Raw genomic sequence first — 27,949 nt, 5'->3', positions numbered from 1 at the left:
CTAATAAAACACTATAAATTAATTAAATATTAAATGTTTATAATTTGATATAACATAATAAATATTACACATTATATAATGATTATAATATTGAAATATGCATGTCATATTAGATGCAACTAGCTAATAATAGCAAATAGTAGATTCATCATTGTTAAAATCATGGGATAATCATAACTCTACAGTTGTCAAAGAGAGTAGCACGACTTGTCTGCATACATCTGTAAGGGCAAAAAAATATATTTTAATGAATGCAAAAAAGAGTTGAAAAAATAATTAATTACATTTTTCCGTAAGCGATTCAGTAATAATAACAGAAGCGTTGATATTATCTCCGTTAGTAATCTCGTCCTGCTTGAAGCAGCCTTCGTCCACTTCCACGTTTTCCTCTATCGTCTCGCCCATTCCTTCTCCCCAACTCTTTAAAGCGTCTCGCTCGTACAAGCCCGGCGTTTTAACACTTCCGACCTTTTCTACGAACGGATAGAAGCAATGATCGGGATGCGACAAGAGATCCATGCTCGAATCGATCACGAAGCAGTTTGAGTCTCTCGCCGAATCGATGACCAAAGTAGAAGTGGCTTTCGTCTTTAGCTCCTCTTCCGTGAGAGGTTCGATCGGTTTGAGGTTTTGGTTGATTAGTATTTCTGCCGGATCTATGAAGGTGGCCACAATGTGGTCGAACGGGTCGTGGACTAAATACGACCTGAGACGCTGAGGATCGGTGATGACGAACGTGTCGGGGGATTCTTCCAGCGAAGAATTGTTATCGGCACACGACAATTCGTCCAAGTCCATTTTCAAACCTCCTTTACCTGTGAAAATTAAACCGTATTGATAAATTTGTTTTAATTGGATAAAATTAAGTTTTGTTATACCTTGGAATGGTAAATGCGAATCCAGCATACAAAGATCGTGATCTGGTCCTCGAGCGATTGGCAACAATCCGAGACCGCCATAAGACCATGGACTTGCAACACCTTATTTAGTAAAAAATAATATTTAAAGCAAAATAAGATCATTGAAATAAAATTATGTTCGTACTACTACTGCAAAATAAATTATCGAAAATAAAGTAAAATAAAAAAACGCAAATATTATTAACCTTTCCGGTTTTTAAGTATTACGAAGATTCTAGAATTATCAGTAAAAAATATGTGCAGATGGCATTTTGTATGATTTTTTTCAGTATATAATAATGTAAAAGTGTTTTATTAATTTTAACCAAACTTTTAATTAAGTTTTATATATATCTAGCTCATATTTAATTATTTTTGTATAAATGTATGCAACCGTTTGCGGCTAGTAATACATTCTAGAACAACCAGGTAAAGTAATGATATCATGTACTTGTTAATGGTGTATTATGTTTATCTATCAACAAAATTAAAATATTAAATTGAACATATTTCGTCTTTTAATATTGTTTTTAAACACTCCATAAGTATAAAATAATAAAATTTTATGTAATAAAACACTGTCTGATTTTATAAAACACAAGAAAAAATCAACCCTTTGGTTGCCGAGCCTTTTGGTATTACTATCAAAATATCAATGTAATACATAATAACTAATGTTCTTTTCCAATGAAGCATATACCATAAAGCTCATTAAAATCCAATTCTTTCTTCAATAAAATAGCAAAAGTCGATATAACGGATTCCGGCAACCTAAAGGTTAAAACAATACACTCTGTGATAAAATTAATAACTAGTGAGTTATCTCATCTTAGTGGCAGAAAAAATCTACTCTTAAATTTGTATTGGGGCAGTTTATATTTTTTAAATTAAGGATACATTTTCCGTGGGTATTTGAATAGTGAGTTAATTTTATATATTTTTCCATAATTATTTCTATTGTTATTTGTTTTTATTTTATATTGCATTTATAGTATATTATAGAAAAAATCAGTGATTCTCAACGTTTTATTGCTTTGATTTATTTTACTACTTTTTTGTATTAGTATATTGTAATAATTTATTTTAACACTTTTGTGTTATTATTTTATTTTATTTCCTATTAAATAATTTTTTTGTGCTCTTTACTTTTTACTGTAGGATTTTGTTTAACAGAGTGAATTTTTTTTATTTTTTTGAATAGTTGCCTCTTGAAACAAGATAACAAACTTAGCTGAGATATTTACAAGGTCTATGTAAAAAAAAAGTTTTATAGCGATAGGATTTAAACTATAGCAGTTATCGTGTTGTCAAAAACCATTATATCGCATAAAAATTATTAAAAAAAAGGTTTTTTTTTTATTAAAAAAAGATTTTTTTTAATTTTAATTTTATTTATATTATAAAACGATTTTGATATATTTACTTTCTTCTCTAGGATTTTTTGACGAAGTTGCAAATTTTTTAATATTTTAAGTAGCGGCCATTTTGATATATGGTGGATAATTATAAATATAAAAATTTGCTTGGCGTTGAACAGGTTAATTATATGCTGGCAAAAAATCTTATTTAAATTGTTGAAATTGGAGCCAGACCACAAGAATATGTCGGAGTCGGTAAAATTTGAAACGACTCCACAACCCCGGTAATAAATATAGAGAGCTTTTGGTTATTTTATACTCATTTTATGCATCATACGATAATACTTTAACCCTTTGAAGTCCAAAATGTTGCCGAGTCCAAGTCATTTTGAATGAATATATTTAATGATCATTAAAATATAATTAAAAAAAAACTATTTCAATTATTTTATATGGAATAAAATATATTTTGGCAGAATTAACTTTAGAAGATAAATTATATATTTATTTAAGATATTTTTTTTAAATTGTATTTATTTATTACTAGAATTTTTTTATTTATTGAAATATAATTTTTATAATTGAGCGGAATTTAATTGATATTAATTCAAGAAATGTACTAATAATAATCAAATTAGATTATAAAAGTTTATAATTTATAATATATGTTTAATTAATTTCTTTTTTTATTATATTATATAGAGATATTTATGTAATAAATGAAATATTTAAAACACGTTTTATTTATATTATTATTAATTTTAGGATATAATTTTAAATAACACTAGAAAAAATGTCCAGACGTTATGGACATAAAAGCGCCAGTAAAAACAGTAGTTCAATACATGTGCAGACAAAAAACTCCAAAGGGTTAACTATACTATAATTTAAAAAAGTGTGCAATTTGGAGTGAGAATCATACAAATTCAATTACTAAAAAAAAGTTTCGTTTGAAGAAAAACTGGTAAAATACATATGGAACATTACCGGTGGAAAGTTAAATAATTATACTAACCCGGACGACTCAAACCCAATATTTTGGCTTTACATCTCAATTTATCTGAAAGTTTCTTACATTTAATCCATTGACTTTTCAGAATAACTTCTTCTTTTATAGATAATATTATAAAAAAATCTTACTAATTCGGTTGCTTACTTAAATACAATTATAACTAAGTAAAATTACAGTTAAAGTAAAAGTGGAACAGTCTGGTACAATTAATTATAACACATCACTGGCGGAAGTCAATTAATTGGCTTTAGTCGAACTAACGCAGACGACATAAAGCCATTTATTTGACTTTATGTCTATATTTGAAAGTGTATTGTATTGACTATTTAATTACTATATTTTAAATAGTAGTTTTTGAAATGGAGACCAAATGAAATAGAAACCAACTTAAGTTTGGTAAGAGTATTTTACATCATAATCATTGATGATTATGCTTCGACTGATAAGCGTCACATACAAATGGTATCCGATTAACCCACCGAATATGCGTTCAATTAGAAAGGTTAATAATATGAAATAAATAAAAACAAAACAAAGCTTGCCATTATTATGATGCAACGAACCCACACTGTTGTCATGCAATATTTCCTCCTAGAAACAAAACATTTCATTCATTAGCACGTTTAACGATTAACTTTATCTCCAGCGGCATATATTTACATGATGATCCGAAGGGAGCGGCGGCGGGGTGAGAAGATCGCTATCGGCGACTCCGGCATGCACTCCTACTCCGCCGACCTGCCGATTAATACAACACGTTTCAATTTGAGCGAAGTGCCGCCGAGCTGCGTCGACAAAAACGCCGCGGCGGAACTACACTTTACCTTGTCGACTAGCGAGAGGCCCGGTTTGTGATGGTGGGAGCGATAGTTTTGATTGATCTTTGCTAGTTCGTGTTCAAGGTCCGCAAGGTGTGCAACGTTTCTCCTGATCTTTTGCTGTTGGTTTTGATGGTGGTGATGGTGGTGGAGGTGGTGATGATGGTGTAAATCTGTGTCTACGTGTTCATGGAGCTATATACAAACAACACACAAGATTAAACATTAGAGGATTTACACGTGTAATTTATTAATAACCACATGTATTTTTTAACGCATCCGTACTAACTTTGTCTATTTCGAGCGGTTGGGTGCCGGTGGGCCTCGACGTCGGCGATAACAACGGACTACAAGATACTTCAGAAGGGGATTGAGGCGATAAAGGACCCTGTTTAATTTTAAAACAACGATAGATCATACACATACTTGATTGAATATGTTAAATGATTAAATTTACCGATATCGATGCTAGTTTGGCTTGAAGCGCTAGGAGGTAAGCGTCGTATGATTGTCCTTTCTGCTGTCCTCTATTTCTTTGGTCTTAAAAAGCAAATTAAACACTTTATATAGCTTTATATATATATTTATGACATTATCTCTATATATATTGAGACCATCTGGTGACTCACAAATGATAATTTATCGGATAAATCTTACAATGACCTCAAGAGATGTTAAAAGAGATCAACTAAGTTTGGTTGTTAAATAATTGGATATAAGATATTTCGAATTTCATTCTTTCATAGCATAAAAAAACACATTTAGAGTTATTACAATAAATTAAATAACTCGAATACTTTGTGTTCTATATAATACTTTGTGCGAGTAAACATAAATTGAACCCTTTGAGTAGTGAGTTAATTTTACATGTTTCCATATTTATTTATTATTATTTTATATTGAATTTACAGTAAGTTATAGAAAAAAATCGCTAGGGTTGCATAAACTAAAGAAGGTAGAGTGAAATGTGCGCATTGAAGGTGCAATAAAAATTCTAAGCACCACTTTTCTTGTTGGTCAAGTTGGGCACACTAAACATTGACATCATATTGATTTTTAAGAACGAGGACAATTTAAATGAGCAATATATAAAATATTTGTTCCATAAAACAGATTGTTTGTGCATTACAACAATAAAAAATGAGCATTAAATAAATATATCTACGTATGTTCAATTAAAACATATTAGATTGAGCAATATTTTATTAGTAGTGTGCACTAAAATTAATGATCTATGCAGTAAAATAAATCAGGGAGTAGTCGTACGTGGATGGGTGACCGCTTGGTGACACACCCAAGTGTCATTGGCCATAATGGGAAAAATTAATGTTAGTTAACTATAAGTTTTTCATTTAACTGTTGGACAGATTAAGTGTGTTAGTCAGAATAGTGAACACCCCATGAATAATTCTCTGCAAAGAATCAATTAATAAGAATTATATAAATTGGCAACAAGATTTACTTTACGCAAATGGTTTAATACGACCAACGGACACTCAGTGTGTTAGCAAGCGGTCACTCATCAATGTATTAACCATGCCCAATGCTGTTTTACTACTTTAAAGTCACAGTACTTTTTTAAAATGCTTCAAAAATTTCTTGCACAGACTCATCCTTTCCTATGCAGCGGTATAAACATATGTTATAATAATTTTCTCCAAAAATTTGCTGATTTTTGAGATAATTCACAAAAAAAATTTTCTGAGTTAACTTGGATATGACCAGAAAGGAGTTAACTTCAGTCGTCGGCTACACCAAAGGTACGCTAATGGACAGCTTATTTATTTTAATGCACAAATCATTCGCTTTAGTGCACACTAAAATGCTGTTCAATCTAATATTTTTTATTGAACATAAGATATATTTATTCAATGCTCATTTTTTATTATTGTAATGAATTAAGTATTTATTTAAATGCACTTAAAATAATTTTCTGTTAAATATCTATTCTTGATGATATCTGAACTTTTTACGTTAACAAAATTTAAGAGCTACGACTCTTTATAATATACTTTAATGTTTTTAATAAAATATTTTATAAACTAACTTAAAATGTTAATTACATAGTGACTCACCGACGAGATTAGTTTGGTGATACGGAGGAAGTAAATCAGGAGAACCCGAAAGAGACCCAGTAGCCGTCGTTAAGTCATATAAATCTAAAAATACAAGCATAAGCACGTGAAAATTCAATCACAATCCAGCCAATAACACAATCTATACTCACTCGCTGATCGTAATAATCCTTGCGATTGCGGATTCCTAAGATAAACGCCTTGCAGAAGTTGTTGATTAGTCTGTTGGCTGTAAATGCAAGTAAATATAAAAATCGTCAATGAAAACACAAGAATTATGAGTGAAAGCAATACCCTCTGAGCAGCATCCGCGATATATTTTCGTTAGTCATCATCGGAGTCTGTCCGATCCCTATGTTTTGATCGGAAGGCACCGTGCCGAGACTCGCGGCCATCAGCTGATTGGTCGTGATGTTCAACGCGGCCATCTGATTAGGAAACGGCAGCTGGTTCGAAATGGAGACTTGCAGGGGCGCCATGTAGTTTGGCTGCAGTTGTTCAGCGGCGAGTTGGTTTGCCTGCAGCTGGTAGTTTATCATCTGCGTGTTCAAGTTGGAAATGTTCTGCGAGTTTAGATAGTTCTGGAGATCGGCCTGCCGCAATTGACTGGCGATGTTGTTGATTTGAGATGCCTGCGGAGTCAGACTGGGCGTCGGCCGTCTTTGGTTTTCGCTGAACGTTATAATGTTCGGGGAAGTGTTGAGAAGATCGTTTACTTTTTCGGTAGCGCCGCTTTCCACGCTGTCGACGTGCTTGTGCAAGTCGCCGTTCATCTTTGCGTGCGACACTCGCAACGTGTCTTCGTTGACCTTGCTGACTTTAAATTTGGAGAACTTCTTCACCTCGGGCGGTTTCACCTCTTCGGGTGGTTTCTCAACTTCCGTTTTACTATTAATCTCCGCAGCCTTTTCAGGTATCGAGTCGACCTTATCGACAATGCTGGCCTTCGGAATCACAGGACTGACCAAGAACCTCGATATTTTCACCGGTTCCACGTGTAAACTCTTTGAATCTATTTGGTTTTCACCGCTACTGGGCGGTTGTTTATCTTTGACTTCTAGAGGCTCTCGAGGCGGCACATTCTGTATATCACTCGGTTTATCTTCAATTACATTATTAATAATCTTACTATACTGATTAGAATCTTTTACAATTACACTATAACTAGACGAATTTATCACTGCTTCAAGAAGATTATTAAAATGACTAGGATTACTTGTAGATAAATGCTCGTTATGACTATTATTCTCCGTTTCGCTTTCTGATTTTGGAACATTTAAACTTGAACTTAACTCTAGACTGGTTACGTCGGCATCGTTCGGTTTAACTAAATCTTTAACTAAAACGTCCGCAGGTTGAGTTGCTTTCGAAGAATCTAATGGAATGGTGTTAGGAATCATTGTTTGTGTCGTATTGCCGTCGGTTTTTATCGGTGAAGTGTTTTCGACTTTGCTTTTAGACGAACTGTCGACTTTCGCCTCCAAGACGATGGTGCTCGGCGGCGAAGGTTCCAAAATTAACTTATCGTCCGGAGAAATTACTTGGTTTCGCAACACGTCGTTAGTCGGAGTTTTCGTGGAGTCCAAGTTCAGTGGCGCGATCAGATCTTCCGTGTTCATGATCACGGGAACCGGATCGTATGCCAGATCAGATATCAGCATATGTTCGTGACTCGCCGTCGGCGTGGTGCATTCGGAGTTATCTTGATTTGAGTCCGTTAGATTTTCCTCTTTCTCCGTATTTTCAGAATCGTAATCTGTCTGCTTGTAAAATAATATAATTGTATAAATATGTTTCACACAACTGAACTCATCTCATAGAATATTAACTAACCTTATCGTTCAAATTGAGTCGTAGCGCTGGTTGCCACGAGAGTACTGGCACAACATCCGGTTTAGCAGTAACTTGTGCAGCAATATCTTTCACCATTTCAATGAATGGAGCACTTTGAGATTCAGGTAAAAGTGTGTTAGATATCTGAAACAATAGTTAAATCGATTAGTTTACGTTTATATTAATGTAAGCTAACATATATTTTAAAATAATATTTAGATATAAAATAGGTGCAAGACTATAATAATGCTTTAATGTATAAAATCAATAATGTATATGTGTATTTATCATATACCAGTACCAATAAAATAAAAAAAAATGTTTAGAATCACCAAATATACATATTTAAAAAATAAAAACGTTACAGATTATGACCTTTACAATAATTTCTTTATTTTTAACACTTTAGGGTCGATTCACACGACCGTTCAATTTTGATACTGTAACCCAGAAAAAATACTGTCTGATACAAATTAAATCAGAATACAAGTCAGAAACCAGTCAATTTGATGGGTGCAATAAATCTAGTGTTAATGAAATGGAAATATTAAAAAAAACTGAATGATATCTCTGATTCTAAATCAAAAATTCTCGGGTTACATCTCAAAGAAAATCTAAAAAAAGCAGTCTCGAATCTTTTCCGATTTTTTATCGGAATACATTTTCACTGGTAGATTTATATTTTTACCAGTGAAAATATAATTTATTTAGCAGGTGCTTTTTCAACTTTTCCATACGTAGTAATATACATACTTATCATTATTTATTTACATGTGATGTATAAATGTTACAGTGAATGTGTATTTGTTAGTGAAGTTATATTTTCACTAGTGAAGTTCAAATACATTTTCACCAGTAGAAATATATTTCTACTAGCGAAAATATAGTTTAACTAATAGGCGCTAATATGCTGCTCTAAAATGTCTATGAAACTCAATTTGAACTTTCATTAGGTCAAGTCCAGAATACAAACTATGCCAACTGATAGGGGCTAGAGAAATTATATACTGCTCTAAAATGTCTATGAAACTAAATTTGACAGTTACGAAACACCCATTTGTTGATCAAACCCAAACCTAACCTACATGAATTAATCAGACACAATTTCCAGAGGAAAATAAGCAGATGGCACATCTCACAGATTGCTCCATAGTTTGACTGCACTTCGATATTACACAATGTTTAAAAAATAGGATAGCTATCCTTAGCGATATTACCACGGACTTTTAATAGTTTAGAGAGTTTTGGTCAAAGTATATTCAAACCGAATTTTGGTCAATAGGAGAGCGCAAAAACAATTATCACTTCTCAGAAGTCAAAAGCAATAAAATCGGTTCAACGCTGACTTATTACGAATATATGATATGTGGGATATATTCATAAAAAAAATCTGTGAACACTGCCTTGAAACGAAATTTTTTTACCCCGAGTTTTGAGCCTCTGGAATTTCGGGTATCGATTTTTTTCAATTATTTTAGTAACATTTTAGGCTTAAGCACTAAATGAATATGTTACAGTAAATTTGCAGTTTAGCGTGTGATTTTGTTATATGAAGTTGAAATGACAAAAAGCACAAATTTGTGCACACGGTATTCAATGTGTTAAAGAAAGAAGCAACTCTCGACTTTGGACTCATAGAAACCAGATACTGTACCATTTAAATGTGTCGATTAATATCTCTTAATTATATAAAATAAAGTTTTCGAAAAATACGCTACATATATTTTGGAAAAATTATTCACGATGACATGTCTTTTGCACACATCATTTTATATCATGTTTATAGTGAAGGCAGCAACTACTACAATTAAAATTTAAAAAATCTACTACTTACTAAATTTGTGGCAATTTCTTCTGGATTGACATCGGTAACGTCGAATTTGAATGTGACTGTTTTAGATTTGGACTCTAACTGACACTCCACCAACGTTCCGGCCACGGTTAAAACGCTCAGTCGAGGAATACCAGCACTTCCGCCGCTCCGCTCCCCTCCACGTCGCTTTTTGCTAGTTCTCCGTTTTTCTGCAGAAGATAAAATAAATTAAGTATAAATTCAGCATAATATATAATGTGTAAACACGTACCTTCGACGGGTGGTGCGACTGGTTGTTCAACTACATTCTTCGCAAGCTCTTCCGGCATCTCGGCCATGGGTGTCATGAACTGTTCTTTATAATCGTTGTTGTGATTCGGAATGCCGTCGAGCTCTTCTGAAGCGGGCAAAGGCAAATTTTCTATAGCATTTCCTTCATGACTCGACGTTCTCGACAAAGAATGCTCGATCGACGAGGATAGGCTGTCTGGCTTCGATTTGATACTCGTTTGACTCATTTGAGGCACTTGATTATCGATTATTTGCTGAGGCATTATCTGATTGTTGATATCTTCCACCTTCGAATTCTGCAATAATTGTTGCTGCTGATCCGAGTAAGCTATGTTCAAAAGCTGCTGTTGCTGTTGATAGTCCATGCTTGGGATATAATTTTGATTTGCGTTAATACTATTTTGGAGAGGAAAAGTCGTCTGTTGGTGTAGTTGCTGCTGTTGCTGCAGCAGTTGTTGCTGTTGATGGATGATCTGTTGCTGTTGCTGAGCTAATTGTTGCAATTCCAACGTATTCATCAACGGAACGTTATTTTGAGATTGATCAAAGACTAGATTTTGCTGAGGTTTTCCGTAAGAATTTTGATTGGACAACCAAGACATATTTTTCCTATCTAAATACTGCTGTTGAGCTTGGAGCTGCAGCTCTTGTTGAGCGATTTGTTGCTGAAAGTTATTCAGTTGTTGGAGATGTCCCTGCTGCTGCAAGAGTTCTTGTTGAGCTAAAAGCTGTTGATGAACTAAAGCTTGTTGTTGCAGTTGTTTTTGAGAAGATAATTGAAGAGCTAGAATAGGCAGTTTTTGTTGAGAGACGCACGGAGAATCGAGAGATCCGTATCCGATTGAAGATCCCGAGTGGATTGTCGATTGCTTCGAATCAATGGTGGTCGGCACAGTTTGTTGGATAATGTGTCTATCGTCGATTTCATCCACGTTCTTATTCATCAACGTATTATCTTGAGTTTGAATGATGTGTGTCAAGACGTTTTGTAGTTGATGCATTTGATTGTTTGGATCCATTTGTTGAGGGATTTCTTCGGACGCAGCCGATAGTTGTTGCTCCATCGCTTGCTGCTGCTGAACGATGAAACGCTGATTCTGCAATTCTTGCTGCAAGAGCTGTTCTGTCATTAAACTTTGTTGATTTATAAATTGCTGTTGATTTTTCAACATGACATTTTGTGCTATCTGTTGCGGAATACTTTGATCTAAAAGTATCTGCTGCGGTATTGTTTGCTCCAGCAATAGCTGCTGTTGTGGATTGAGCATGGGATCGTCGTTTAATAAAGACGGCGACATTCTCGCTTGCTGTATCAGATTTTGATGCAGCAGCTGTTGGAAATGATTATTATCCGTGACAGACAACTGTTGTTGGAGTTGCTGTTGTAATAGAACGTTTTGTTGAGCTTGGAGAAATTGATGCTGTTGATCGATCCAGTGCTGTTGATTATTTTGCAGCAACGGTTGTTGAGGGCCTGGCGGATAACTCTGAGAAGGCGTACCGCTGCCGCTTATCTGCGATGTTAAATAATGATTCGGAGAAGCGTACATATCTGACTGTTCATGCATAATCTCCGTGCCGTGTATGCCGGCTTGGATCTTCGCCTGAATCAGCTGCTGTTCCAAGAGCAACTGCTGCTGCTTTTGCGCCATACCCAACTCTTGATTGAATATGAGTTGAGCTTTTTTCTCCGTTCTTTCTCTGTTCAAACTTATAAGTTGCGACTTGAGTAGCTTGTAGACGATCCTAGTGTCTTCCTCCATGATGAGTCCGGCTTTAGCCATTTCGTTGGCCACGCCCTGACAATCGTCATGAAGGATGTCGAACTCAAACTGAATAGCTTCGTTCTCTCGGTGAGTATAAGAGCTGCAATTAAATTAGCAATAAAAACTTCGCTCATACATATTATTAAATAATTTACGTACCGTTTCTTAGGGTCGATTATTTTCAGTCTAAACTGGACGTTAGTGATGTCCGAATTGATGACTAAATCACGGTTAACGAGCTCGAGGCGGAGTCCAATATCTTCTCCGAAGAATTCGTGATTGAGCAGCTCTTTCATGGCAGGTCTATTGAAACAACAAAAAATAGTATTCAACTTGAAACTTCTATCAATATGACATTAACCTGCTTCGTCTTTCAATGTTTATGTTAATGCATCGCCACGTTCCTTTAAAAGATTTATTTCTAAACTTTAAGAATCTCCTACCAATTTTGATCGATATATACATTTTAGAAATACAAAAAGTTAACTCCGCAAAAACTGAATTTAAAGACGGCTGTATCAAAATGACAGGTAATGTTATTGTTACAAATATAATTAAAAAGTCATCTCACCTATCGGCACGATTAGGTTTGATACACGACTCTATTATGTTCCTCACTTCCGGTATCTGAACTTTTTCGAAACTCTGCGGTTTAACTCCCTAAAAAAATAATTAAATACATCACACAAGACTAAATCTGATATTTCATCTATATTAAAAACATCACATACAGAAACAACTTTTTTATAAATTTGAGCCGGTCCACTGCATTCGCTATACGGATATTCTCCAGTTGCCATTTCTAGCATGCACATTCCAAAAGCATACACATCTACAGATTCATCATAATGTTCTTCGTACATCTCGGGTGCCATAAATTCCGGTGTACCTAAAAAAAACATACAATCAAATCATTTTAATTCAAAACAACTGTATATAAAAATTTAAAACAAAACACTTACCAATCACAGATTTAGCAAAACTTCTATTCTTAAGTGTAGCTAAACCGAGATCTCCAATTTTAACACTACCTGTCGTTCCGATGATGAAAATATTATCACATTTCAGATCACGATGGATTATAGGCGGTGTCCGAGAGTGTAGAAAATTCAGTCCTTTTAAAATCTGTCTACACCACGATTTCAAAACTTTCGGATTAATTTTGGTGAATCGACGTAGATATCTAAGAAAACAGAAAAACGATTAAATCACAACCGTCACAAAGACATATCGACCAAAAAGTTTTATCTTACGATTTTAAAGTTCCAGATAACATCAGCTCGGTAATAAGAACTATATTCTTTTTCTTGGCCACCGTCACTTCCCAATAATTGAAAAACCTAACTATGTTTGGATGCTGTAGTTTTTTTAGCATCTCAGCTTCTTCTCGAAACCTCAGCCTCTCAGTTTTGTTCAATTTTTTCTCCTGTTGTATCGATTCAACGTTAGTTTATAAAGTCTAATATTTATTTCAATTGTAAAAATTCAACTCACTAATAATTCGCACCAAGCTATTGCTACTCCAGTCTGCGTATCAAGACCACGATAGACCGTCTTGAAAGATCCTCTACCCACTTCCTTGTCATACTTGAAAAACCTAAAAATATCGGTTATTTGAATCTAGAATCGATACAGAACATCCAAAAGTGAGTATCACAAACCTTCCACACGGTGAAACTCCAATTGGTTCTTCTTCATCCTCTTTACCCTGAGCTTTGTCCAACTTTTTTTGCAGTTCCAGCTTTTCTAGATCGTAAATTGGGCCGTAAACCAGTTCTGCAGATACATTGCAAATTAATATTCACATATATTGCATATAAATTATATCAGGAATACCTTTGAAATCCGTGCTCGCCGTGTCGGTCTGTCCGGTCGTCGATATGGACGTATCGGAGACGTCGCCGACGGCTTGAGGTCCCGGACTGTGAGCACCTTGAAGGCCCTTCTCTTCGATTTCAATGTTCTCTTCCTGGAAGCGCGATTCGAATATTAAAAACTGACCTTTCGCAGGTTATCGACGTGTGGTTCGGATCAGGGCGAAATATATATTTATGGACGCAGTTTATTATCTCGTTGATGAAATTGTCTGTTTAAAAATAGAGTAGATTGACAGGAGTCCCTCTCTAAACTGTTTCAACGTAGATTGCAAAATAACAATAATGCAAAAGGAAGCTACTCTCGACACGGTGGTTCAATTGGATAATTCGCTAAGTCGAATAACACGGGCGTGTATTAAAAAAGTGACAGGGACGGTCAAATTGTTTTTATATTATTCTTTTTGCATAACAAGCTCCGGTCTCAATATTTTTAACACAAAATATTCACTATTTTTAATTGGGATATAACAGTAATCATTTTGAACTAAAGTTTAGTTAATATTTAAAAGTAGTAATAAATATATATATATATATATAAAAATGATTTAAAATATTTAAAAAAAAAAATGTAAAAATGTAATTGTTCGATCGATCAAGATTAAAGTTTATTTACATTAGAATTGATTAATATTTCAACATTACTAAACAAATAATATTTCTATTAAATTTTTATATATATATATATATATATATATATATATATATATATATATATATATATATATATATATAAAATAGTAATTTATTTAGATCAGTCTGATAGACATACAACCATGTTGAAAGGCAAAGTTAAAATAAAGACTGTACTAATTATTTAAGTGGGGGTAGCCACTGACACAGGTAAGAAAGCAGGTAGTGACTTATCAGTATTTTGATTGTTATTATCCATCATAGGGTATTTGTTATCAGTTTTCCACTAATCGTTATTGGATATCAAACTTTCTCCACTCAATTATGCGTAAAATTGAGAAAGTGCATTTTATTATCATACATTTTATTTTGTTGTTTGTTTGTTTTTCTCCAATTTAATCTGAAACTGCTGTCACTTATTACATATGGTAAAATACTATAAAAAGTCACTACTAAAAATTTATAAAAAAATAATAATTGAAAACAATAAAAAAATAGAAATGCAATAATCACGACAAAGGAAATACACATACTGGCTGAATCTATTAATTTTTTCATTGAATTTCTTCAAGTTTATTGCAAGCACGTGTGATTAAAACTAAACTTATTTAATGAGATAAGTGATAAGAAATTCAGCAATTCCTTGCGATCCAGGAGTTTTTTCACATATGGCAGCACTGATGTGCAAAGTTTGTATGGGAGCGCAACGACGAAAATGAAATAAATATGTAAATGTTAAAATTTTTTATTTAATTATTTTTTCAATATGACATCCCTAAATTTCATAAAATGGTTGAAGTCAGTAGATGTCCATATCACTGGTGGAACATCTTATGTTGAAATCAACTGACGTCTGTAGCATTGAAAGGGTTAAAGGCAAAAAATTATGATCATATATTTATATTTCAACGTATAGTTAAAATATGGCAATATACATTTACAAAATTTTAGTAAATAGATTAAAATATATAATTTTATTATAGATTAAAATATATAATAAAATATATACACTAGTGATTTTCTCAAAAATGTTCAAATATATGTATATTTTCAAGTATATTTAACCCTTTGAGTGTCCATTTCTAGTTTTGTATTTTATTTTTTGTAAATTATGAAATAGTTTTCTTCTATACTTTTTGTGTATTTACTTGTATAAACTGGATTTAATTTTGCTCCTATAATAAATAGTGGTACACAAAAAAAAAAAATTCAGAAATATTTTTTTAAATAATTTATATTTGTCAAAAAAATGCTAAGCATTTTTAGCATACACCACCTAATTTAGCTTGGCACTAATAGGGTTAATAGAAGTTGGGGTAATAAATTTTATTTGAATTTTTATTTTAAAATGAGGAAAAAGATTGAGAGCCATCGGCTATATACCAAAATTTCTAAAATACAAGTTTAATCATGTATATAAACGCCAGCGACTCACTTGTTGATTATTTTTTTAAAAGAAATAAAATATTTAATTAGTCAAGATTATTGTAATCGCTTCATTTATTAGTAAATCAAGTATTTTATATTTAATTTCCGAAAGAAATACTGATGCGTGAAGAGAAATAACAGGTGACACACTATTAGTCGCTGGTGTTTAAATGGTTAAGTAAAGTTAAATAATAAAATGTTTTTTTTTTTATCTTCTAAACTTAAATACTAAAATAAAAAAAGTTGAGAAATCACTAGTACATATTTTAAAATTAAAAAATAAAGTTGAGAGGTATTGATTATTTTTTAAATTTAAAAAACATATTTTCAAGAATAAATATTTATATTTAACGAAGTTAAATATAAACACAATTTGTTTTAAAACTGCAAAAAAATTCGAGAAACACTTGTTCAAACATTTACTTTTTCATTCCGCGAACCATATGTTGAAAACCGATAACTAAATGCAATGATATGTTTTAAATGCTATCCCGAAATTCAAACAAAATATATGTACTAAATCTTTTTTAAAAAAAAAAACTAATGAGCGTTTTTCTGGAGCTTTCGCTATTGTTACAAGTCTCATTCTTATTTTCTGTTTGAACAACGAAGCTGTTACATCAAGTTAAAGTAGAATGTTATGGTTTTACTCTTGGAAGGTAATCTATCATTGATTTTTTGGGAGGCAGTGAACTCGTATTCTTCTCATAGGTAATATAAAAAAAAAGCTTCATAATGAAGCAGAAATTCAGACATCTGGAAACCTTTCTTTTGAATTTAATACTTCTCGGACTTTGATTTGTCAATCTACTTTGACAATATCATAGCAAAATCAATGGTTATTCCTATATTTAAATTCAGTTCTCTTTGAGCACTGTGTGTTTAATCACTACATGAGGTTGATTTAATAATTAATTTAAAATATTTTAGACACTAATCACAGTTCACATAACCTCTAAAAAAAATTCTTTGTCTTATTTTCAATCTAATGGCATTAAAACATTAACTACTCACCAGATCTTGTTCCGATATAAAGGCGTCGTCTTCTAGACGAGCGACCAATTTGTTTCCACTAGCGTCGAGATCCGGCATGGGGGGTGGCGGGGGCGCTTGACCAGAGCCCCGGCGCCTGTAGCCACCCACAACGGGTCCAGCCTGAAAGCAATGAAACAATTATATTATCCAATTTTAAAGACATGTATGTATAGAATAGATAACGATAATATCTTACGACACTCGTCGACAAAGAGTTAAGAACGTCATAGTTGTTTTGCTTGGTGCAGATGATAGAGAGCGCCGAGTACGGATCTTGCAGTTTGTACGGTTGTCCTGATTGAGTGCCGGCGACGGATTTTTTATCTCTGAGGTGGGGAAGTTGACCTATTTGAACTACAGGTTCGGCAGGTGGCACCAAGACCTGAGATGAAATTTAAAATTAGTTCTCACGCTCGACGATTGAGTTACCAATATAATAATAATAATACGGTTGTCTTACAATGTGGAATATTAGTTACAAGATAATGAATTACATAAAAGTAGTAAATATGATTTATGAACTTTTGTTATATAAGTTATAATTTTATTATATATATATATATATTGATTTAAAAAAATATACCTCTAATTCTCACAAATAAAATTCTCTATACGAATCCATTCATTAGTTTTGTATTGTATAGTAATAAACTGTTTCTTTGGGTTAAAATAAATAAATAAACCCTAAAAAAGTATGTAAGTATCTCGAAATATTCATTTCCATTTCAAAAACAGTAGTTTCGAAATCAGTGATCAGTTCGTTTAAGAATACACATAGCAATGAATCATCGTTGGATGGAAACTTAAGAGTAGAACGAGAGAAACTTGTAGAACAGTTGGTTTGGTAAAATACAGAAGCCCAAAAAGTAATTAACATTATTTGAAAGCAATTTCATAATATTTCATTTAGTATATTTTACTGAAAACACCAGAGCTTTGGCGTCGTTGGAAAATTTTCTCGACTCCGAATTTAAAATTTTTGATAAAATAATCTTAAAATATTAAAATTATTATATTTATTTATTTTCATGTAAATAACAACAAAGAAGAAAGAACAAAAAATAATTATAATAATATTTCTTAGGATTAGTGCCGCGCCATTGTATGTGCTGTTGTTGGGTATTTGATTAAGTGCATAATAACTTTTGTATACTTTATATTAGCGACTTAAAACACATAGCGCAAGACGAACAATTAAAAAATTATTGGTCAGTGTGGAAAGGGTTAAAAAAAAAGAGTAGGAGTTGATCGATTTTTTACGACTCTGACTCCATAGCCCTGGAAAATAATGGAATTTGAAAGTCAGTTCCAATCAAGAAACTGTTCTTTTTTTCCTCGAAAAAAAAGAAAATAATAGGACAGTATTACTCTAAGACCATTTTTAATGTTGACGAAACAAAGTTGTTTCAGAAAAAAAAGAGAAGTTTGGGGGATTAAGCTTAAAAATTATGTGGACCATTAATAATTAAAGATTAGGTCCAAAATATATGTAAGACAATCCGATTTAAAACCTAAGATCAATCAGTTACTTTAAAAGTTTTCTCTTTCCCATGCACGGTCTTCTCTTTCTGGTGATGTTCGATAATATGATGTTGCACGTGATGATTAACGGGTGTTAACTGAAACATACACATTCAAACATTAGCACTACAAACACTTCCGAGGTCGACGCTAATGTGTCAGACAAAAACCTGATGTGTAAATCTTCCGGAAGGTATAGGCAAGTTCCTCGTTTTGGGAAATTCCAGTCGCTTTCCCATACCGAATTTGTTTTGACTCATCAAGAGTTTCTTAGGCCTGTCCATTCGGTCCATCGAAGTTTGTTCGTCTTCTTGGACATCCTGCAGCCTCCTAGTTCCGCTGCTGATCTTCGGCGGCTCCTTCTTCGCGCCGGTGCGCGCGGTTTTCTCGGGACTCTTGTCATGTTTGCGAGTGATCAGATTATCTTTACGGGACTTCATGTTTCGATAGGATATGTTCGAGGGGATGTTTTCCATTTTAGAGATAAGATTGAAATAAAATTTTGATTACGAAAAATATAAAAATAAATAAATAGAATAAACGCAATTATAATATTTTTTTATAGCTCCTTACAAAAACTCTTTAAACACACAAACGAAAGGAAGATGTTCTTTTCTTAGAGATTTTATAAACATATTATGTTCTATCGGCTCCATCGGATTGCGCACAATTACACTTATTATTTTTTCCATGAATGTGTAGTCGATTAAATAAAAATGTACGTATTAAAAAAAAAAAACGTTAGCTCAAAATAAATATTTTACATATACAATTAGAACCGAAGAATATCATAAGACAACTTACGATCCTTTAAATATTTAATTTAAATAATATTGATACAATTAAAATATAAACTTTAACTTAAAATTGGCGTATGCGTAAATAAATAAAGAATAAAATAATGTGAAATTGTCAGTCTTTTGCGAACATATAATTTTGGTACGATATATGATTTATATGTGTATATATATTTATTTATACGGAAGAGTTGAGCAGAAGTCTATTTTTTGGCGCACAGTTTGTGTACATAAATTACAAGATACAAATTATGATAGTCCTTGAATTAAATAATTATATCAAATAGGGTGATTTATTTTATATAATGTAATAATAAAAGTATAATTTTGACTAATGTGAAAAAAGGTAAATTATAAATATGTATTATTTTGTTAATAAAGGTTAAGTGATGCTTAGATAGAGGATCAATGGAAATTTGCCCGAGAAGAGATCGTATCCTCGCAAGATATCTTCAATTGCAGCAAACGTAACCTGCAACGATAAATAATGTATTTTAATATTACTATGAAACTAATAATACAAAATAAACTATGAAGCCAGAAAAGGTTCATAAAACATTAGTATACTAAAAAAGTCATCAATCAACTTAACTCAGATATAATATAATTCTATTCTAAGCTATAATATTTGGTTAATTTATTTTATATAGTAGTAATAAATGTAATGAATGAATGAAAGTGAAGAAATAAATAGAACAAAAAAGTTGCTGTTCAGTCATCTTATTGATTTTTATTGGTACTCGTATATAACACAATAAAGGATCACAGCGTATAAAGTATTTTTAGAAGTACCTGAATGTAAGGAAGATTGTTTAAACGCTAATTGTTTAAAACAAGAAATATTTATAAATAGTAAGACAGATTATTGGTCATAAACTTGACTAAAAATTTAATCTGTTTATTATATTTAAAAAAAATTATGTAGACGACACTAGATACATCTTCAAAAAAAATCTTCCGAATCCTAAATCTTTTGAGTTTTTCGCAAAATTCGCAAGATTTTTCGCAAAATTTTATTAAAAATATATAAAATTATTTTATAACAATATTTATAAACTTATACGTTTATAAATATTAATAAAACTTATTTTTAAAAAATATCACACAGGCGAAATCAATTTGATTTAAAGAATTTATTCTTTATTAGAAAGTTTTTGAAAATAACTCATTTTTAAGTAATTATGGTAGAATACGGATCGCAGTTTAAAATTAGCTCAATATCAAGATATTTTCAAAGATATCAATCTTCAACCTCACATATAAATTTGAAGTAATCGTTATAATTTCAAGATTTTTTGTAAAAAATTCGTGTATAAGGCAAATGTTTTTTTATTTAATAATCGAGCAATTAGTGTAATGTTAGTAAAAATATCCATTATAAGCTTATGATCATTGAAAGCTAATTATTTAAATAAGTTGATGACTTTTGAATATACATAAAATTCTCTACGTATCTTTTACAATATTGAATGTTTTACTAATGACGCATATTTACGTCATCGGCTCTTTAATTTTTTTACAAATGACTTATAAATAAGTCATCAATCTGTAAGCATCATAAGATTCCCTATCGAGCTCGACGGTTTACCGTTACATTCTAATTAGAATCCACTATTTGCCTCTCAGCCATACACCGTGGGGGTATTACCCTGCGCTTCTAAAGAAATATTCACCATTTTATTTTTATTATATAATAATGCTCTTTTCTTATAATAAATAAAAATATTTTATTGCTTTTAGAAACAACAGCAGTAGGAACACATTTAATAATGACTATAATAATTAATTTTATTTAAAAAAACTTTGAAATTCTGCACAAAATTAAAAAAATCAGATGCATAAGTAGCAAAATTATGGAATGAAGTTAGTGGTATTGTAGGTTAATCAAATTTATTCATTTAACAATCCAGAACTGACGCCGATACCCTAGAAATAAAAGTAGGAGGGGTGTCGCACGCAACGAAGAAAGAGATAAAGCATGCTATTTCGTGTAACGGTACTTCGTCCAGATGACATGGGAATCTTATGAAGCAATCTGTAAAGTGTTAACAAGCAATGAAGATCCGAAATATAAACATGTTTTTAATTTTGACAAATATATATTTTTTAAACAATATTCATATATTGTAAACAAAGTAAGTGGTGAATTATTTTGTTTATTCTATTTGCATGATTTTGGAATATCGTGTAAAAATATGAGTATGTATAAACTTTATTAAAAATATTATATTTTTTTTTTACATAAATACGACATTACTTATGAATCAACTTATATTATTTATTTTAATAATCTATTTAGCTAATTGTTTATAAAATAATTAATATGGATACAATTTTTAACCGAGGGTATTGAAGTTTTTTCAGAAGTTCTGATATGAAACTTGTTAAAATATATATAGGCTAATATTTTTCGGGTCAAAATTTTAATACGGTTGTCATCAGAATTTAAATTAAAATGTCAGAATAAATATTAGATAGTCAGAATTAATATTTAATGGTTAGAAATTAAATTAGACTGCTCAGAATTTATATTCAACGGTAAGAATTATTTTGACAAATGGTCAGAATCATTTTTACAGTCAGTATTTATATCATAAGATCTGTATTTTAACCTCAAGGTCAGTTTTAGGAGATGGTCAGCATAATAATATATGGTCATTATCAAGGTGTTTTAGGGCAAACTTATTTGGTTGGGCTTGAGACATTGTCAGATGTCAACACAACAAGACAAGGGTGCTTTTCGCTGTTATTCCCACTTCGTTCGTCGCTTTGAATATCTTCACGTTCTACATACAATTAAATAGATTCGTTAAGTTATTCATGGGATGTTCACTGTTCTAAGCAACGCTCGCTCACACCTAACCTGTCCTTTTTGTCAGTGAGATATTTTATAAGATATTTCTAAAATAAATAATTTATTGCCCATTTATATTTATAAATGTGATAATATTTTTTTTATTCACATGATACCATTTGATATTTATTTTGACCCTGAATAATATAATTATGACCATTCATTATTTTAATTCTGATCGTTTTGGATATTTATTCTTACCCTGAATGATATAATTATGACTAGGATTTTAATAAAATTTCAACTGTGATTTGATTTTTATTTTGACCCATTGTTGATTTAAATTCTGACCATTGCCATACCCAAAATTGAATTTTCATAAATTTCAATATCGGCTTTTGCTACTAAGGCGAGAACTGCCAGATGGGACTTTATCATTGAAGAAAGAACATTTTTAATGGGCTTGTAGGTAGTGTTTTTTCTCGAGAAATTTTATCGACTAATATATAAGCAAATCGGTTAGTTATTAGTTAGACAAGCATTATCTGACAGAGGTCATAAATAGATATTATGAAACTAAGATGGACATTTACAATGATAAAAAACAAAATTAGTAAAAAATGTAAAGTTTAGTGTCTCCATTGACAAATAGACCGGTATAAACAATAGAAGATACATGGATGTCCAAATTTATTATTTACAGAAGATAGAAAATCTTGGAATGATAACAATACAAGGAAGTTGCAATGTAGAAAATATTTTCAAGTTAGTGAGTGAAAAATTATCTTCGTTTGGATGTTAAAATTTGGTAAGCTTATCAGCAACTACGCTACAACCACGGGCTTCACTTTGCAGTGCTATATGTAAAAAAGATAGTAAGGAAATCGACGAAAGCGATGCATCATTTGAGGATTTCGATATAGATTTAGATGCAGATGTGTTTCAAGAAATCACCAATGAATGTACTTGAGAAAAAAAATTGAACCTCATTTTAGACATGAAAACCAGATGGAACACAATGGAGGCAATGTTAGACCGCTTTTTATGAATTTAGCAACAAGTTACGGAATGAAAAGTATGTAATTATTGCTGTTATTTTTTTATTAACTTCAGGAGCAAATAATATATTTTTTTATTATGTAATACATCGATATTCAAATAGTAGTCCCAAAAGGCTGGAAACTATTTTGTCGATATTCAATGCATTTGGCAATACTAGAAATTTGTGAAAAATAATCAATTATGTACAAGTTGTTTTTTAGACGAAGAAGAATTAATTAAGAGTCTGCAGTACAGAAATCGAAACTCAAATCTATCAGTGATTTCAAAGAAGCAGATTTTGCCTTAGAAGATCTATTAAATGTTACAAAGAGTGAGATTTTTGTATTCATAACTTAACAAGATTTTGTCTGTATAGTTTATTTCGGGCACGAAACGGCAGTTTTGCGCATTACGGCACACGATTTTTTTCGATGCGTGTCAATTAGTGACGTTTGGCGCAATAACAAATTTCGGCGAGACATGTTTATATATACACACGCACACACAGACGCGCCGCTAACGATCGGCACGAGCGCGAGACCAATTTGTGATGTGCGGGGGGTGCGCGAAGGGCGGAGGGGGGGCATCGGCTAACGTCAAGTTGAGAGATGACAGCTGAGACGGGGGCGTCGAGTCGGGGGCGCGGGGGCACCTGCCGCATGCCGGTGCGCGGTCGACGACGGACGAGCGCGGCCCGGCGAGGCTCGTCAAGGGCGACAGGGGCCTAGGCTCACCGTGCCACCGGGCGCAGGAGCACCTGGCCGCGACCACCAGCGCAAGGGCCAAAACCGACCGCGCGAGTGTTGCCAGCTGCTCGAAACGACCCGTGCGCTGATAATGCGCATAAGCTTACGTCGCAAACCACTCAATAAACGCATACAATCAATATACATATTACCACCGATCAAAATATAATCACTTTAAATTAAAATGGAAGCTTTCAATGACGGTGCGTTAGTTAGGTTAGGTTAGTCTATATGGAAGCCAATGTGCATGTTTTACACTCTTTTTGCTTCTTATTATTATTTTAACACACATACGAGCAGGCAACTCTAAAAGTGATGAAGGATAATCAATGTCTGATTTTGATTCTGTTGAATATTTCATATATTGACTCATATATGCTCTCTGGGTCAATGGAACGTATATGCTTAAAATTAAATTAAATCAACTGACTCGTAATACATTTAATTGAATTTTATTATATATTTGCCATGCTTTTATTGTTAGAATTTAAAACAAAAATATATAAGTATATAACCCTAAAAATTTAATGTTACTTTTTGCTATTTTGTAATAAATCATTACTGAAATCCATTTCAGTCAGTGGTGTAGTAGGGCTGGCAGTGACGTCATTTAGAGGAGAAGTAAACAGGCAGGGGCATTTGTCACTTTTAAATTTAGCTAGAAAAATGCATTTAATTTAGTAAAATACTATGAATCTTAATAAAATCAAAATAGTAAAAAAACAGCAACACTCTTTTGTCGTCTATGCATTGGATAGGTTAGTATATATTTAAAAAATAATATTATGTGTTTTAATTATCTCTATAACCAGGACCGACCCGAAGTTCAGCGCTAAAAATTATCTCTGGTTTTATTAATGAGGAGAACAAATTTCTGCGAGCTAAAATGTTTTTCGTATAGATTCTCTCCTGGCTCGTACCATCCAGATTATGAAGATGACGTGTATATCAATTGGCAACACTTTTTCCAGCGACAGCCAATTTGACTGCTGACAGTTGATTTGCCATCAGTTTGGTTTGCCATTTCACCATGAATAGATTTACGCCAGAACAACGCTTACAAATTATAAAAAAAATATTTCGAAAATGGTGGTTCAGTTTGCGAAACTTACCATCCGCTACGTCCATTCGAGCAAGTAATTAAAGTAACCATTGATCGTTTTCGCAGCATTCATACTCTAATTTATAAAACGCATCCGCAGAGACGTCGTACAGTGCGAACCAAAGAAGTTGTTTCTGCTGTGGAGCGTAGTATTAAGGAGGACCTATAATAATAGATTTTACATCGTACGTAGCAATTGCAGCTGTGTCCATCCATTTTATGGAAGATTTTGTAGAAAGATCTTAGTTTACAAGCTTACAAGATCCAGCTCATGTAAGAATTAATGCCGCTTGACCATCGTGTGCGTCTTACATTCTGTGAATAGACCGAAAACAAGATTGCTCTTGATCCTCATTTTCCCAACAAAATTTTGTTGTGAAAATGAGGATCATTTTTTGTTGAATGGCCACGTCAACAAGCAAAATTGCCGCATTTGGAGTGAAAAACATCCAAAAGCCATTATTGAGACGTCTTTACACCCACAAACAGTCACTGTTTTGTGTGCTTTATGAACTAATGGAATCATTGGTCCATATTTCTTGAAAAATTATGCCGGCCAGAACGTTACAGTCAATGGAGAGCGCTATAGATCCATGATTACTATTTTTTTCGTTCCACAATCGAATGGCAATAATATAGAAGAGCTTTGGTTTGAACAAGATGGCGCAACATGCCACATAGCGCGCACCACAATCAATTTATTGAAGGAAACATTCGACAAGCCAATAAATTCGCATAATAGACATGTGAATTGGCTTCCAAGATCGTGTGATTTAGCACCTTTGGATTATTTTCTGTGAGAATATGAAAAGTCGTTAGTCTATGCCTATAAACCAGAGACGATGGACGACTTGGAAGCCAAAATTCACCGCGTTATTGCCGATATACGACCACAGCTGCTCGAAAAAGTGGTCGAAAATTGTACTTTCAGATTGCGTTTTATTCGAACCAGACGCGATATGGCATAAAATTACCTTTCCATAAAAACCAATACCATGGCCATTGCCACGATTTTTATGTGTTTTATTTTATTTTAAAGTCATTTTTTTTTGTAAAAAGTTATTATTTAAGTAGGCCGTTAATTGTTAGGTCATACGGTCATTGTTTACAAAATTGAAAAAAAAGTTTGTTTTAAAAATAGGGTAGTTATTAATTGCTGTAAGAGAATTGTCTTCGCAAAAAAATAAAATCATAACGGTTAATGTTTAATTTGTTTCATGATACTACATTTAATTTATTAATCATTTTACATCAAGGGTGAACTATGCTTTAAAGAATATTTTTATGTTTTGTAAAATTATATTTATGTTCTTTAAGATACGTTATTTAAAAAATAATAATAAATCGATGACTTTTATAATAATTTGTATTTTCATCGTCGCGATCATGGTCGCGATTTCAATTGCTTGATCCGTCAGTTTGGTTAACCGGCGCGAAACATGGCGAGCGAAGGCGGTGGTCAGTGGAGCTTGATAGAGAGTGATCCGGCGGTGTTTTCGGAGCTGATTCGCGAATTCGGAGCTAAAGGAGTCGAGGTACAACCGAAACACTAATTATTTGGCAAAGCCGTTTTGCACAATTTTTATTTTGTATTTCGCATATTAATTGTTGCATATTGTACATTTCAGGTCGTAGAATTATGGAGCTTGACTCCGGACGCGTTCGAACAGCTCGGAGAAGTCCACGGTCTGATATTTTTGTTCAAGTGGGGCGCCGAAACGTCGAGCGAGCCTGCGGCTTCCATAGTGAGAGACTCTCGTCTAGATACCATCTTCTTCGCTCGCCAAGTCACCGAAAACGCTTGCGCCACTCAAGCGGTCGTCAATCTATTGCTCAATTGCAAACATCCCGATCTGGAATTAGGCGCACCGCTGTCCGAACTGCGCGAATTCTGTCAATCTTTCGATCCGCATATGAAAGGTCTAGCTCTAACCAACTCTTCGTTGATACGAGCTGCTCACAATTCGTTCGCTAGGCAAACTTTATTCGAATGCGATCCGAAAACTGCAACTAAGGATGACGAAGCGTATCATTTCGTCGGCTACGTTCCCATCGAAGGTCGGTTGTACGAGCTGGACGGACTCAAAGAGGGACCTGTCGATCTCGGAGCCGTCCCTCAAGGCGGAACGTGGATAGATTTATTCACAGACGTGATCCAGAAGCGAATCGATAAGTATAACGAAGGCGAGATACGATTCAATCTAATGGCGATGGTCTCCGATCGGAAGATGTTATACGAGAGACAGATCGCCGGCATAGAAAAAGATATCGTTGAAAAGGGTATGGAGACAGGCGAACAGCACGAAGAGCTGGCGATGCTCAGAGACTTAATCGGCACCGAAGAAGAGAAGTCTAGGAAAAACAAAGCCGAGATAGCCAGGCGAAAACACAACTATTTAGCGTTTATTGTTGAACTATTAAAAATTTTAGCTAAAGAAGGCAAACTGATGCCGCTGTACGAGAAAGCTAGAGAGAAAGCCATGCAAAAAGTCGTCAGAAAGTTAGACGTTTAAACCGTACTTTAAAACGCTTATATATTTCCACACTATAGCTATTGTATACGCATTGAAAAATTATTCTATTCTATATATATTTAGCTTAAACTATATTTTTGTCAAGTACGAACAAACTAATTCTGCTCAAATTGTGTATCAATCATGAAATTATTTGGTTATTACTTTTGTGATCTCAAAATAAATATAATAAAAAAAATAAGAGTTAAGTTGTATAATATTTTTATTTTTATCAATTTTGGTGCAACGTTGGGAATTATTAAATATTTATATTATAAATAATACACTCATGCTTCAAAGCTTACAAATCTAATAACTCATTGCGCTTCTATGTATATTTGGAAGAATTGCGCTTTATGTGAAAAGAAATAGCCAAACCAATAATCAATGATGTAAATATAAAAAAAAGTATTTTCAAGAATCTTAATTTAATTTGATGACATGAAGTATTTTTTGTATGAAAATTTGGAATAAAAACTTAATTAAAAATATATTTGATTTTCATTTAATTTGTGTATCGAGCATCAGGGCCCATACGCACTGTCGGCTAGCCGCCGGCTCAAAAACGCAAGTAGCTAGGCTAGGCGGCTAAGCCGAGCG

The 27,949-nt window shown here is 32.9% G+C and overlaps 2 protein-coding genes across 8 annotated transcripts; one reads left to right on the top strand and one right to left on the bottom strand.

Moving 5' to 3' along the window:
* Positions 1–18: 18 nt before the first annotated feature.
* LOC148235634 (uncharacterized) lies at positions 19–23,790 on the bottom strand. Of its 7 annotated transcripts, none has more exons than XM_088184209.1 (27): positions 23,584–23,790; positions 18,527–19,625; positions 18,365–18,454; positions 17,032–17,217; positions 16,815–16,955; positions 13,702–13,834; positions 13,527–13,641; positions 13,360–13,462; positions 13,119–13,291; positions 12,828–13,048; positions 12,597–12,754; positions 12,437–12,525; positions 12,025–12,168; positions 10,080–11,965; positions 9,830–10,017; positions 7,996–8,139; positions 6,457–7,925; positions 6,315–6,391; positions 6,163–6,246; positions 4,545–4,627; positions 4,377–4,475; positions 4,094–4,282; positions 3,930–4,007; positions 3,812–3,860; positions 879–980; positions 285–815; positions 19–221 (listed from the first exon to the last, which is right to left on the bottom strand). In XM_088184209.1, exons 2-27 carry the CDS (start codon positions 18,830–18,832, stop codon positions 172–174), a joined length of 6,888 nt encoding a protein of 2,295 aa, XP_088040335.1. In that variant the 5' UTR covers positions 18,833–19,625; positions 23,584–23,790; the 3' UTR covers positions 19–171. The 7 variants fall into 7 exon arrangements, with proteins under 7 accessions (XP_088040335.1, XP_088040332.1, XP_088040336.1 ...); XM_088184206.1 differs by having other exon boundaries at positions 23,641–23,790; XM_088184210.1 differs by having other exon boundaries at positions 6,457–7,922; positions 23,641–23,790.
* A 2,384-nt stretch (positions 23,791–26,174) lies between these two features.
* On the top strand, positions 26,175–27,838 carry Uch-L5 (ubiquitin carboxy-terminal hydrolase L5). The gene is made up of 2 exons (XM_088184301.1): positions 26,175–26,371; positions 26,465–27,838. The coding sequence occupies exons 1-2, from the start codon at positions 26,276–26,278 to the stop codon at positions 27,347–27,349; spliced, it is 981 nt and encodes a 326-aa protein (XP_088040427.1). The 5' UTR covers positions 26,175–26,275; the 3' UTR covers positions 27,350–27,838.
* The last annotated feature ends 111 nt before the right edge of the window (positions 27,839–27,949 follow it).

Source organism: Plectrocnemia conspersa, unplaced genomic scaffold (assembly GCF_051122295.1).
Source record: "Plectrocnemia conspersa isolate PC_06_02 unplaced genomic scaffold, ASM5112229v1 ptg000004l, whole genome shotgun sequence".
NCBI lineage: Eukaryota > Metazoa > Arthropoda > Insecta > Trichoptera > Polycentropodidae > Plectrocnemia > Plectrocnemia conspersa.
The sequence above is the reverse complement of the archived record's forward strand: the minus strand, read 5'-3'. Positions and strand labels throughout refer to the sequence as shown.